Source organism: Rhea americana, unplaced genomic scaffold (assembly GCF_003343005.1).
Source record: "Rhea americana isolate MKP2758 unplaced genomic scaffold, rheAme1 scaffold_281, whole genome shotgun sequence".
Lineage (NCBI taxonomy): Eukaryota > Metazoa > Chordata > Aves > Rheiformes > Rheidae > Rhea > Rhea americana.
In genome coordinates, this window is record NW_028186403.1 from 495829 (window position 1) to 510793 (window position 14965).

General features: G+C 42.6%; 1 protein-coding gene across 1 annotated transcript in view; it reads right to left on the reverse strand.

Moving 5' to 3' along the window:
• GRIN2B (glutamate ionotropic receptor NMDA type subunit 2B) overlaps positions 1-14965 on the reverse strand; it is a 210853-nt gene that overhangs the window by 162176 nt on the left and 33712 nt on the right. The window contains exon 2 of the mRNA XM_085308779.1: positions 11135-11563. Within this exon, the coding sequence (XP_085164905.1) occupies positions 11135-11545 (411 nt within the window). The 5' untranslated portion in view covers positions 11546-11563. The remainder of the gene's footprint in view (positions 1-11134; positions 11564-14965) is intronic.

Genomic DNA, 14965 nt, shown 5'->3' on the forward strand with positions numbered 1-14965 from the left:
TCTTTTCCCAGACATCTCTTTCTTCATCATCAGACTGTCCTCTCCCACTTTACCTCACTCATGCACAAGCCCAGATCTCTCATACAGCTAATGCTAGTGTTCCCACAGGTCCTCTCGATTTCTCTTCCTGGATCCTAGTCTCTTTGCTGTGTCCACACACACTCCCTCATCACTGCTAACTCCAGCCTCTACCTCTAGCTGTAGCTTTTGCCAAGCATTGCAAGTTTTGCCATCAGCTTCCTGCACCTCTTCCCAAACACTAGCTTCCTCTCTCCAGGTATCTTCTCCTACTCTATTCCTCTGCTACAGTCCTTCACAAAGATCAGTCCTTTTGCCTGCTGAATAATTTATTGCTCTTTGCTGCATCCCTCAGGGACCTCACTGACCTCCCAGGAGAGCCAGTTCCACCCACCTGAAGCCCCCAGTATGGCCTGCAGCAGCCTAGGGGTGCAGGTGCAGTTTTAAAGTATAGCTTGCAAGGACAGAAACTCTTCAAGAGTTGCCAGCTTGGGGCAGTCTACACAGTGATAACAAAAGAGCATTGCTGATTAAGTCATCCCCCAGAAGACACCTTCTCGAAACTTAGGTCCTTGCTCTAAAGACCTGTGGTGGTCAGGCAGAACCTTTCAAGGAAAAGGTGCCAGTATTTTTAACATGAGCAAATCACGTATTTTCTTTCAGCTCATTTTCAGAGAGTTGCTTTATTTTCCAAAAGAAACTTGGAGCATTCACCTGGCATAGGAAACTTCTGCCCAAACAGTCAGAATATGGCAAAGTTTCAGGAAACCCACAAGAGAATCTCGCAATGGGGAATGGTGGGCAAGCTTACAATACACAGTACTATCAGCTATACAATAAGCTCTCTTGCATGACACAGCTATTCAGCCACTCTAGTAGGGGTTACAGCTTCTCCTCCTGGAATCTAGCTTTTCCTATGAAGCATTGTATTTACTTCAGCTTGAAGAATTCATTAATTGCTCCCTAGCAATTAGGTAGTCTTTGCCTTTTGTAGAGCTCAAAGGACTTTACAGAAACATTATTACCATCTTCTTGCATGGAGAAAATTGCAGTAGACAGAAGCTGAACAATGGTCCTGAAGTCACGTAGAAAGCTATTTTAGAGCAGTGCTGCAACTGAGACTCAGGTCTTTCAGGCCAGAAATTTTTTTTAGATTTGAGATTTGACAACACACCCATTGGATCAGCCCCACTAAGTGTGCATACCTGTCTTTTTTTTTTTTTTTTTTTTTTTTTTGCCTGCCTTTAGACTCTCCATCTCCTTTATTTCTTCTTTCACCCTCCATCTGCAACATATGTTTACCATTAGTATAAGGAATCTCACAGATACTCAGCTAGAAGCGATTGACAAAGCACAGAGAAACTACCATGACAGTCTTCAGGTTTTTTCTTTTTTTTTTTTTTTTCAATCACTCTCAAACTTACTTTACTTAAGCCCTTTCTTTTTGTTCTTGTTTTTTTCATGGTAGTAGATTCAGGACAAGTTTTCTGTCTCTGTCTCTCAACTTGTTCGTTTTCCTCCTCCACCCTGGCTATGTAACACATTCTCCAGTGCTTAGTCTAGTCCTGGTCGAAAACAACTGAAGCAATGCAGCTTCCACACTCTTCCCTGAGGAAACCACAGCACATTGTAATAAAACTCACAGTGTCTGGACTTTCTTCTCRATACACATTTAACTTATATCTTTTCCTCAGTTTCATCCCTTTGTTCCTACTTTTACTTCTGGCAACTACKCTAAGTATTATTTTCTCTAAGCTTGGTATATCTCTATCCACCGCATACATAAATGAGCACCCTGACTCACTGTTCAGCCAATCTACAATACACATACATAGCTGTTTCAGTCTTTCTTCATACATCAATCCCTCCAGATCCTTAGTAGAATCATAGACTACAGTCATATCTTTTTCTGAACCCTATTTTTTCCAGCCTATGCATATTTAATTCCCTTAACTCCCCTCATAATCCATCCCCTCCAAACTTGGTTAATGAGGCAAATAAAAGGCAAAGAGAATAACAGATTCCCTGAAAAGAATTTTTTCTCTCTGTCCTGCGGTTACTGGGGAATGACACATGGATCTRAAGCAGCAACACTGGGCAATTTCACACTCCTTGTTTTCAATTTCATTTTGAGGCCGGTTTAGGGTAGGGACAAATTTGAGTGTAATTAATTTAGATTTTGTGAGATAAGTGACCGCTTGAGGTTGTAATAAAGATCTGTCTGCTATAGAAAGAAGAAAGTAATCTTCTTGTCTGGCTGTGGATGGTACAAATTGATTAGATACTTTTGTGTTAGTCTTTTTTGTTTTGAAGAAAGATGTTAGAATAATGATTGTAAATAATGATAGGTCAGGTCTCATCAGGCTCCTAGATTTTCTTTAGATAAGTACACACAGGTTTAGAGGTTTATCCAAACACCATCAGTTTGAAAATCAGGGTTAGAAACTAGGAAGAAGAAATTCTTTTTCACAGAAACCCAATTACTTGCCAGGTCCAAGATGAGTGGAAATCAATCTTTTTTTTTTTTCATGGATATTTCAATTCTTCTACTTCCAAGTAGAAAATGGTGACATCATGTATATGTATTAGTAGGAAAGAGCTTCCTTGCCCTCAGGTAGGGCTGCAGCTGTTGCATCAGAACTACGCAAAGAAAGGTTATGGGATAGCCTTCTGCCAGTCAAAAAAAAAAAATCACTATAATAACAGAAAAAAATAAAACAGTACTCCTGGAAGAAAAATTCTATGACCTAAAATAAAGCAGCTTATAAATAGCTGCAAAAGACTGATGTAAAGGAATCAGACTTCACACTTGCTTGGTGTGTGTTGTCTGGGACAACTCTGCCTTGGGAAGGATTCTGCACCTCTATTTAGRCTTCTCTGCATTCAGCTTCCCGTGCCAGACGCAGGACATCTTGGCTCAGTGTTAGCCTCACCTGGGTCTCAGTGGGTTTTCCTCTCCCCAAGCCTGTGTCACTCTGAAGTGTGGATGGTGCCTTCAGGCTTCGGGTGTCTGAGGCTCTTCATTTCCAAGGCTCAGGGCAAATATGAAGTGTGTCGGGCAGAAATGATTAAGTAAAATGTGATGACAATACTTTGAGGAAAAACTATGTTTCTATATTAAAAAAAAGTGGTTTTGCTCGACGGGGTTTTTCTAAGCAACAAAATCAAATATTATATTTTTTTCTTATGATTATTATTCTGGCTCCTGAAAACAATACCAAAAAAAAATAGCCTTTGAACAGGGTTTCTCCTGAGAAAATGGGAGAGAAAGTAGCRGGAAACTTTCAAAATTAAAAAAATGGACAATTTTAACATGATATGTAACAAAAGAAATGATAAATTTCATTGAAGTCATTTTTCCATTGAGATAATATTGACAGAAATATTTCAGCTCTTGTTTAGGAAATGAGAGTTGACACTCAAGGGTTTAATGGCCCTGGGGAGAGGCTAAAGCTCTTAAAAGTTCATTTCCAGGTTTCCTAATATCTGAGGGATTTTTAAAGCTGTAATTTATTTGTAAAGAAATAAAAATTGTTCTAGGGAAAGTTTGAGATGTTAAACTTCACAGAAATACTCTGCCTATATTCTCTTTTTTTACGTGAAAATTTTAATTTTGTGTGGATGGATTAGATACAGATGTAAACATAAATTACTGACCCACCTAGCCTGTTCTTAGAGGTGTGTATGCAAGGGAAAACAATGTTGGCATACAAAACTGGCTTTTATTCTCTCTTTTTCTATGACCTACCTTTTTTCTCCTTCTCCCTTCTCAACCTTTATGGCAGACTCATAGTTTGAGGACAAACAATGTTTAGTTCATTATTTGTGCCCTACACAGAGCTTTCATTTAGCAGCAAAAAGAAACAAAAGCAAAAAAAAAAGTGTCTTAATCATGTCCTCAATAAAAAATATTAAAAGCTTGAAGGGAAAATGCTGATTTTTTTAAAATCAAACTCATCTCTGCTAATCACTAGATCAGTCTGGGAAACATTTAAACTATCATCAAATGCAGTTTCAAAAAATGGAAATATAAATTGCATATAATTTTGCTTTGGAGGGAAAAAAGCTAAAAATCTTCTAACAATGTTGAACCATAGTCTTTCAACATTTGTAGATCAAAATGTGTATTTCCCTTTCTAAGCAGCATTTTGTTTCAGAATTTACTTCAGTTCATAAAATCCATTCAAAGGGAACTTTTTCTTTTGTTTTTACTTAATTTCTTTCACGTAGAGCTTTAAAAAATTCAGATGTCATCCCTAATGAAAATTAAAGCAATCTACATCCAAAAAAAATGAGGTTTGCATTCCCCATGCATCTCTATTATTTAACCTTTGGAAACCTGAGAGTGAAAGTGCTTTCCTTTTAATTACAGATGTTCTGCTTTTAGCAGCACTGTCCCAGTGTCTTTGACTTTGTCCTGGTTTCAGTGTGTATCTAGGCTTTCAGCTCATCCAACTAGTTTTGGCTTCCCTGTATGTGCAGCGTCCTTTTGCTGCACTCTGGCCAGCAGCTAGTTTTCTTCCCTGCTGCTTTACACGTATTCTTGAGTTTGGATGTGCTCCCCACTGAAATACCAAGGAATACCACTGCTGCAGCAGCACGGCCCAGGCACAGAGCTGCCACAGCAACCTTCAGTGKTTAAGGATAGAGAATACATATCTTGGAGACCTTGCCAGAAAACAAAAGAAAGGGAACAGGGATTTATGATCTGGAGCTGGTAAGGCAGGGGAGAAACTGCAGCTTCGGGGTGAATGCGAGAAAAAAGAGCAAGCTAATACAGGAAACAGATGAAAAATCACATCTAAGTTGTGTGAGAAAAGAAGAATCTGGCCTAAAAAGAATCAAGAATTTGGGATTTGAAGTTTCATGAAGTTTTTGTTCTGATTTTATTATGGGCACAGTCCAATTGCATAGATCATTTCTTCCTACCATTTTATTTCCATCAGGATGCCTATTGTGTGTGAGCAAGCCCTGGAGAAAACAGCAAGGGACACAGAGATAAAGAAGAATTATTTTCAGCTGGAAAAAATATAATCTTCTGCTTCTTCCAGTATTTTTTCTGAGTGTTGCATGTGCACCATTTTGTTACTTCACATTTATGTTGCCTTATAAGGCTGAAAAGACAAGAAGTATTGGCAAAATGGTGTGACTATGCAGAAAAATCAAGGAACACTTCCACCAGGARTGATGGTCACCGGCCATGCTATAAGGGAACACAAAGCATTTTCTGCTCTTATCCTTTCTACTTCCATTACCACCACATTGACTTTTTTCATTTTTTAAAAAGTTAATACTCACTGTGAAACAGACAAGTCAGTCAAATCGCTTAGTCGTTTTTTTATGCAAGAAGATAAATCTTTTTCAATACAGTAAGTGGCCTACATCTCAACAACAATTTCCTCTTCTTTTAAGATATTGCAAGCTTGACATCCAGAAATCTGTGGGCCCAGATGGGATGCACCCATGAGTACTGAGGGAGCTGGCAGATGTTGTTACTGGGCCATTCTCCATCATTTTTGAAAAGTCGTGGAGAACTGGAAGAAAGCCAGTGTCACTCCAGTCTTCAAAAAGGGCAAGGAGGAGGACCCAGGCAACTATAGGCTGGTCAGCCTCACCTCCATCCCTGGAAAGGTGGTGGAACAGCTCATTCTGAATGTCATCTCCAGACATATGGAGGAAAAGAAGGTGATCAGGAGTAGCCAGCATGGATTCACCAAGGGGAAATCCTGCTTAATCAATCTGATAGCCTTCCCTGATGGAATGACTGGCTGGGTAGATGAGGGGAGAGCAGTGGACGTTGTGCACCTTGACTTCAGCAAGGCTTTTGACACTGTCTCCCATAACATACTCCTAGATAAGCTCAGGAAGTGCGGGTTAGATGAGGGGACTGTGAAGTGGATTGAGAACTGGCTGAAAGGCAGAGCTCAGAGGGTCGTCATCAGTGGCGTGGAGTCTAGCTAGAGGCCTGTGGCTAGTGGTATCCCCCAGGGCTCAGTACTAGGTCCCATCCTGTTCAACTTCTTCATCAATGACCTGGATGAGGGGACAGGTCACCTCAACAAGTTTGCTGATGATACCAAGCTGGGAGGAGTGGCTGACACACCAGAGGGCTGTGCTGCCATTCAGAGAGACCTGAACAGGCTGGAAAGCTGGGCAGAGAGGAACCTCATGAGGTTCAACAAGAGCAAGTGCTGAGTCCTGCGCCTAGGGAAAAATAACCCTGGGCACAAATACAAGCTGGGGACTGACCTGCTGGACAGCAGCTCTGCAGAGAAAGACCTCRGAGTGCTGCTGGACGACAGATTGACCATGAGCCAGCAACGTGCCCTTGTGGCCAGGAAGGCCAATGGTCTCCTGGGGTGCMTTAGGAAGAGTGTTGCCAGCAGGTCGAGGGAGGTGATCCAGCCCCTCTACTCAGCCCTGGGGAGGCCTCATCTCGAGTACTGTGTCCAGTTCTAGGCTCCCCTGTACAAAGAGACATGGAGCTGCTGGAGAGAGTCCAGCGTAGGACTACGAAGACGATCAGAGGGCTGGARCATCYGCCCTACAAGGAACAACTGCGAGAGCTGGGCCTGTTTAGCCTGGGGAAGAGAAGCCTGAGGGGGGATCATATCAGTGTGTATAAGTACCTGAAGGGAGGGTGTCAAGGGGATGGGGACAAACTCTTCTCAGTTGTCCCGTGTGACAGGACAAGAGGCAATGGGCAGAAATTGAAGCACAGGAAGTTCCACCTGAAYGTGAGGGGAAATTTCTTCACCGTTGAGAGTGATGGAGCACTGGACCAGGTTGCCCCGAGAGGTTGTGGAGTCTCCTTCTCTGAAGATCGTCAAGGCCCGCCTGGATGCAACCCTGTCTAACATGCTCTAGGTGACCCTGCTGAGCAGGGAGGTTGGACTAGATGATCTCCAGAGGTCCCTTCCAAACTTACTGATTCTATGATTCTATACATCGTATGTATATACATACATATATATAAAAGTATACATTGTTATTATTGTTATTATACTATAAGTAGACATTGCTATTATTATTTCCATTTCTCTGACTGCTCCTTTACTTCCTCATTCTGATCAGAAGTGATAGTAGGCAATACTGAAAATATAATAAAGCGAAACCGAGTCTAGAAATGTCTGCTACCTTAAAGGTTTCCTTCCACTATTAGTTTTCCAACCCAGAGCATACCTACCAATGAGCTATTTCCACACTGTGGTAGGAATGAATTTTATTTTCCAGAGCAATTCTTAACACTGGACTGGGAGCAGATGTCCCCACTAGTCTTAAGGGCATTACGCTCCCAACAACAACAAAATCTAATGCTTACGATAATGTAAAATAAAATCATAAAGAGGAATTTTARGCAACTTTAGGCAAACCAAAAAGATCGGAGAAACACAACAACCCATTTTCTTGGATCCCAAGAACCCAGTGTTGGTGATGATCCATGCAGATTTCCCTCTCCTACCTGTCATTTCAGATTAAACAGGGGTCAGTAGTAAACCGTGCTGCTCCCTTGTTAACCAGGGGTCTTGGTGAGATGATACTGTTGTCCTCATTCCTCTTCAATGTATTAACACCAAAACAAGGACCAGATGTTTGCTAGTAGGGCTGAAATAGTGCAGTCCCTTTTATACCCTGCCCCATGACTGCAGAACTTGCTTCTCTGAGAGTATCTAATGCAGGGGCTATTGGACTTTCTTAGCTGTTTTTCCCAGGCTGTCCTGCCCTGACAACACGGGATAACGACCACGGCAGTTCACAAGGTTTGGCATCACTGCTGGCCATTTCATCAGAAGCTAAAAGGATTGAATTGGCTAGGAGGAGGCCCTCCACTGGAAAAGTGGTCTCTCTAGAGATAGACTGAGGCATGTCGTGTCTGTGCTGTGTCATTTTCCTGGAACTAAGCACAGATCTCGGTGTGCACAGAAATCACCTGGTCATTTTCTTCTGATGCCAAATTAGACAGAGATTAAATGCAGCATTTCCTAACAGCTAAACAAGTGGGACCAGGCACACGAGCACCTAGGAGAGAAACGGCAAACGTGTATGCAAATGACTATATAATTGTTCATAAGAAATAGGCAAAACAGAGAAATACAGAAAGGACAAATACTAGCTGCAAAATCTAATCAAATGTAATATTAAAGAGCATGAGTTTGAACAAAACAATCAAAAAATCCAGATGTTACAATTTCAGCAACATATCACCATCTGCCGTGTTATACCTAGGACAGGATTTAACTTCAGGCATGAAGAGCAAGTCAGAGGTACAGCCCCTTTTAGTACCGAGTGGGGAGACACATGAATACCTCACAAGCATTTCACTCCACCCTAAGGAGGGTGAGATGTCCTCAGATGGCACCTCCTTCGCCAGTGATTGTAGAGATACTCCAGCTAGTAGGTAAGCAAGCTTTTAGATGCCTGTTAACTGAGATGAAGCCAATCCATGCTATACATCATATGAAGTATCTGTCTACATATGCAGGGGGAAAGTAAATTCAAGCTTGAAATCTGGTGGGTTTTTTTTTTAATTATTTTGCCTGCTCTCCTGGGTTTCAATTTACCAGCTTAACCCTCACTGAAGATAAAACAGAATTTCACATGCTGGTTAAAAGCAGGTGGATCAGCCAAGGGCTTTTGCTCAAACCTCCAGAGAAGAGGCTCTTAWCCGTCATACTAAGACGTCAGCGGTTTGTACCATTGGTCCTACTGATTGCAAATGCACACAGAGTACAGCCAGGCTCTAAGTGCAGGTCTGAATCTGTGAAATGCTGAGCCAGTTCAATCACAGCTGACTGCTGTGGGTGTTGAGGGGATGCTGAAAGAAGCAGTTGCTGCTTTACAAGATCAAACCCTAACCATATAACTCGTTTGCAAACAATATGACTAAAAGTCAATGAAAGCAAAGCCTCCATCAAGGCCATTTGTGGAAAGTAGATTGTTAAGGACTTACCAGTCTGGTTTCAATATTTTTCAGTAGAATATCAATGTATTTACTCTCTGCCATATTTTAATTTAATTCATCAAATAAGTATCATCCATTAAGGATTACGCATCTGTGAATCAGAATCTGTAAAGGTCAGCCATTTCAATCTATGTTTAAAAGAAATCTTGCCCTTTCCTAAAATGCAGATCTTTGCACGTAACCTGCTTCTCCCGTCCACAAAGCTACAAAAAAGAGAGTTGATAAAACAGAGTTTTCCATTCATAAGACTTCCGTCTTTGAGCTCCCCATGGGCTGCCTGCCTGCCAGAATGTGCTTTAGAAGCAAGTCAGTGGGGTACACAGGGCAACAGCATGACATGCTGCCTTCCTAAGGAGAGACCAGAGATGGGTAAAAAGAAAAATCTTTGGGAAGTTCAATAGGCCAAATTCCTCTTTGAATTACAGCAGCATAAATCTGAGTTAATCTTACCAAAGGCACTGGGGCTATGCTGGATTTACACTGCAGGAGTCTGAAATCAGAATTTGGCCAGTCAAGTTCAAAAATCACAAGGACCTTTTTCTAGTGCTCAGGAGGTCTGGCATCAGCAACATTTATGCTTGTTTACAGTGGATATAAAATGCCACTGTAAGTGTGAAATGTGGTACTCTAGTAATATTTCAGACCTGCTTTACATGGACATTGATAAGTATGCAAAGCAGTGGTAGGAGAGCAATAAAACATAGAGGTGTTGCCTGATTCTTGTCAAAGAAGGAAAAGCTTTACTGTTGGAGAAATGGGGCAGAATGACTTTACCATATGTGAAATTATTCAAGTGGAGAGAAAATAAAATGCCTGTGATTATTTTATTTAATAATTACTTTAGCTCAAAGCCCAATTTCAGAAAATAATCTGAATATTAGTTGTATATCATTTATATACTGAATAACTGGTCAAAGAATGAGACAATAATTTGTGGCTAATTTTTCCYATCTATTCACCTATAAAAACCTACACTGGATTAATTATTTACAACAGAAAGAAAACAAAACATGCCTRGATTTCTCAGTTTGCTAGATTTCATTCTGAGGAAAAGTTACCATACTGATCATAATTCCCCCCCCTTCATTCAGTTACACCTGATCTGCCTAGTTGTACGTCTCAGATCCTCTTAAAAGTGACCTGCAAAAGAAAAATAATCAGCTTGCATCCTTGTTTATTTCTTTATGATACACCAAGTGGAGTCAAGAGGTTCTTCTCAATAGACGGGTCAAGTCAGACTCTTTCTTACGCTGAGTCTGCAGGACACTCCTACTTCTCCAGGGTATTTCTGCTGGCCCACATCAGCCTGGAGGCCAGTGCAACCTACACTGGCTGGCCAAATGCACACTCAAATGTGAATTGTTGGGTCTCCTGTTGCTCCTGGGGGAGATTTGTATCAAGTCCAGCTGTACCGCATGAGGGCTCCCCTAAGCTGAGAGTTATCAGCTGGCCACAGCTGCTGCTCCTCTCTACTCCTCTGCCCTGTTCAAAAGCAGTAGTGGGAAAGTCTGTTTGTGTAATAACTCCCTGGAAGACTGACTGGAGCCTGGGAAAACAGTGAAACGTCAGTAATACGAAGGAATAAAGTAGTGAAGCAGAAACAAGAAGGACATAGCTAGACTGGTTCAGACTGGTTATTTGCTGTAGCTAACACCTATTTAACTCCASGAGCTAATGAACACTTTGGAGAGAGGGTGGCTTTATTAAAGGTTCAATTACTTTTCAATTAAGACATAGGAGCTATATTAAACGTCCCTGAAAACGCCATGATGTCCTCCAGCTTCACRCAGGAAAAACCCAAGCTAGCATTCTCAGCTCTTCTAAAGTAAAACACAGGTAAAAATAAAATATTTTCAAAAATCACAATTATCAGGGGCTCTTCACCTATCATAAAGAAGAAGAGCTCATTCTTTTGCAGCTCTCTTCTACCTGCTCTTTTCCCTCGTTAGTTTTTCTCTGTTGCAGATAATTCCACATGATTAATAGGCTCTCCAGCAGTGCTACACACAGTTAACTTTTTTAATATGTCTTTGAATCTTTCTCTCTCTAATCACTCAACCCATGAGGTTTCAGCTGAGAATCGGAGAATAGGATATTTCTCTCTGTTTTAAATTTGGATCTGCAGGTCTATTGGAGAAGCAAGTTCAATTTTACCTTATCTGCCATGATCATAGAGGAGCCTCCATGGATGCCCAGGATGGGAGTAAGGGTCTGGGCAGAGATGAAGTCCAGGATCTGTGCAATGGCTTCCTGGTCTGTGTCATCAGCGAATACCACCCCTTGAATCTTACGGTCTGACATGAGGTCACAGATGCGGGTGATGATGCTCTTGGGATCTGTCTCATTCATGGCCACCAGCTCCACCCGAGGCACCACTGAGAGGTGGTGGAAGTCATCTTTCTCGTGGGCATCTTTGATGGCCACTTCGTCTGAGGTCCCCACCAGGATGACCGCGATGCCAATGCTCGGGTGGCTTTTCTGGGCATGGGCCCCGCTCCCTGTTGTTGCGAGGACTGCCAGCACCAGCCAAAACCTTGGAGAGTAGCACTCCACCCTGGGCCTCATCTTCAGCTCTTACACTCCCTGAGCAAGGAAGAAATWAAAGGAGAAGAGAGACAGAGAGAAAGTGATTAATTGACAAGTCAATACATATACTTACTTTCAAGGCAGATCTGTTGATTTTCCTCATYCACCAACTCTCATCCCCCCATAAAAGTCTATCACTCCCTCCTGCCTGATGTCCAGCCCTTTGGCCAAATTTGGACCTCTGTTAAAAACAGGGGAGTTGAGGTCAGTCCAGCCTCTACTTCAGAGTTTGGAGTCACTTCAGAGAACAGCTGTCAGCAGAATATAGGATCATGTCATCTCTCTGGCACCGCATCACTTTGAGACTCAAGTCAAAAGTGATTGAGAATTGTCCTTTGATGGCTGTTCAGCTGCCTTTGTGAAACTAATTGCTTATGTCAAGTCCGTGTCTAAGTACTTGCCCCCAACATAAAGGAATTATTGATGTTTGCAATCATTTTGGCCTTCTGCTGGATGTATAAGCAGAGAGGCTGAAGAGACCAGGAAGACAGGATTCCTTTTTGTTTCTCAGCACAGCCCATCCAGACTGAAGTGAGGACAAATGGCTAAGGCCACTGAAAGTGTGTGGGCAGGGGGAGGTTACAATGTGTGTGTGTGTATGCATTGCTTATAACCTTCCTACCACTGGAACACACGCRTGGTTCCAATCTATAGTATTCTTAGTCACATGCCTTTCACCCATACAAGGCAGATTTATTTTTACAAAGCCAGGAACACAAAATTTCCTAATGATCATGGCAAAAAAAAATAGAGCAGTATAGTGCATAGGAGATGTTCCCTCCAAGTCCTACATGGCAGTTGTTTTTTGCCCAGAAGCAGAAAGGTGCACAAAGCTTACAAAAGCTCACCCTCAGCTACCACAGCCAGGGATGTTGCAATGATCCTTTCCCTGAACATGTCCACTTTATCATATAATCCTAACAGYAGAAATTGAAACACCCAGTGAGGTCATCTCTCCAATCCCTGCATGAGTAGGTCTACTCCCTTGGGATTGCTCTTAGCTCTTTCTTTATTCAGTCTTGTTTTAATAATACATCGCATTTCTACAGCACTTTTCATCCTCAAGGCACTTCACAAACACTAATGAATTAATCCTTGCAGTGCCTACACAAAGTAAATGTTATCAGAACTCTCCCAGTCTGAGAATAAAAAAAAGAGTAGTGACCCCCTCCATCCACTCCACCACCCACGAGAGGCAGCACTGCTTGGCAGTCCCACTCAGGGCCACATTACTATCTCAAGCAGGTTTGGAGCATTTCAAATCGTAGAAGACTTYCCCTCAGCTCCAAAACCCATATTCAGCTTTTCATGCCCACATATCCATTCTCTAAGAGTGATGTATATAAGTTTATACATACATACATATATATACACACACATATAGATATAAAATTGTATATATATGCACACACACACACACACTTAGACTAAATACGTCAGCCMTTTGTTTATTTGCACTACATCCTCTGCTCTCTGGTCTTACGGGATCCATTACCCAGACCCTTCCACACCCTTCACTGTTGTACATACCCCTGTCAAACTGACAGAAAGTCACAGCAGCAGGAACAAGACTGGCAGGACTTTAGTAAAGCTAGAAATCTGTCCAACATCCCTACCAAGCATCAGTTGCCCCAGTGAAAGGGCACAAGGTGCCCCATCATGTCCTGCCAAGAAGAACATGTAAGCTCAGCACCTGCTCCTCTTTCCCAGGGGAGAACCTGCTCCTCTCCTCCCACAGGAAGCTACACAGGGAGAATGTATCTTGCACTGTTATTATCGGATAAATAAGCAGATAATAAAATAGATAATAAATATGCACAGGAGGATCCAAATCCACTTAGGAAGCTGAAAGGACTGTGGGTATGAAGCATCAATCGATGCTGAGCTCTCTGACGGATCCACTTTCTGAGTGATGCTCGTGAGGAGAACCAAGAGACTTTAAGAGTTTGGCAAAATGAACAGCTAACTTCATTCCAGCAGGACTGTTATCCTCCAATTACGAGTCACTAAATTAGATTCCTTCACAGTGAAATGCGGTCCCCACTCCTGCGACGCTTTATTAACTTTAATGCACTCTATGCGCTCTCTGTCTCTCACTCTCTTGCTCACTCACTTGAATGCTATATTTGCTCTCTTTAAAATATGTCTCCTGTGATCTTACTGCATAGTCTCACACGATATATTACGCTTGGTTAGGCAATGGCTAGCTGTGATGCCCAGAGAGCAGAATGTAGGTTTTACGGTGCCCCTCTCCCAGCAGAAACACTTTACAGGGCCTTCCACAGCAGGGCTTGGAGAGCAGTGATGCAGGAGGTAGGCAGACAAACGTGGCAGCTGTTCTGCCTTCACACCCAAGCACAGACTTCTCCCACAGGGAAAAATGCCTGCCAAGAAACCCGTTCCCTTTTCTTTACCTGCATCAAAGCCAATAAATCTCTATGATTTATCCTGAAAAGCCAATAGAAAAAAGCCCAGATCATGAAGAGAGCTTATGTGACAATCACAGGGTGTCTAACTCGCAGAATCTGCCCCCCAGCCAGATTTTTCATTCTAAACAAGATGATGGGGCTCACTGTACAGCACCAGATCCTCAAGTATTGGCCAAATACACAGGGAGCATCCAGAGCTAATGCAAAGAAGGGAGCTTTGGAGCCTCCACAGCCAAACTGGGGTCTCCCTCCACTTCAGCTCCTCAGCCATGAATCCTCTCCTGGATTCAGGCAAGGCAGTGCTTAGCTAGCTGGTGTCGTATCACCCAAGCCACTGCTGCCTCTAACACCCCTCTCATGCTCACAGTATATTTCARGTGCTCCATGGACAGCCGCATGCCAGGAATGAGCTCCCTTCAGAGGCAATAGCTGGCACGAGGTCCAGAATGGGCTCTCTGGTAGGATAGGACATACCCAGGGATGTGATAAGATGGAAGAACACCAATAAATCACACACAACCTGAGACTGGTGGCAGCCAGTTCACTGACAAGTGGCCTCAGCTGTTCACCCGAACAGCTCTTTCAATGATCTTATGAGGCAGCAGCATATTCACAGCATGGAGAGGAGCTGCTTGAAGCCTGGAACAAGAGTGCTTACTGTGCTTATCATCCCTTTCCTACTCTCCTTGTGAATGAGTTTTGCTCACATGTAGTAGCCACTATCCATGCAGCGCTTACATGCAAGTCCAGGCTGCTGAAGAAAGGAACRTGCCTCCCAGCATCAACTCCATCTCTCTTTCCTGTTCTGGTCTGGCTCTCTGCAACCCCTTTTGAATGTGTGCTGCTAAAGGAGAAGCCGGTGCGAACCAGCACAGGCTTAAAATCAGATTGAAGTAACCCTAGATATTGCCAGTGGTTGTTTGTGCATAAACAACAGCAAGTTTTAGCCATTATTTTCTACACTGTTTGA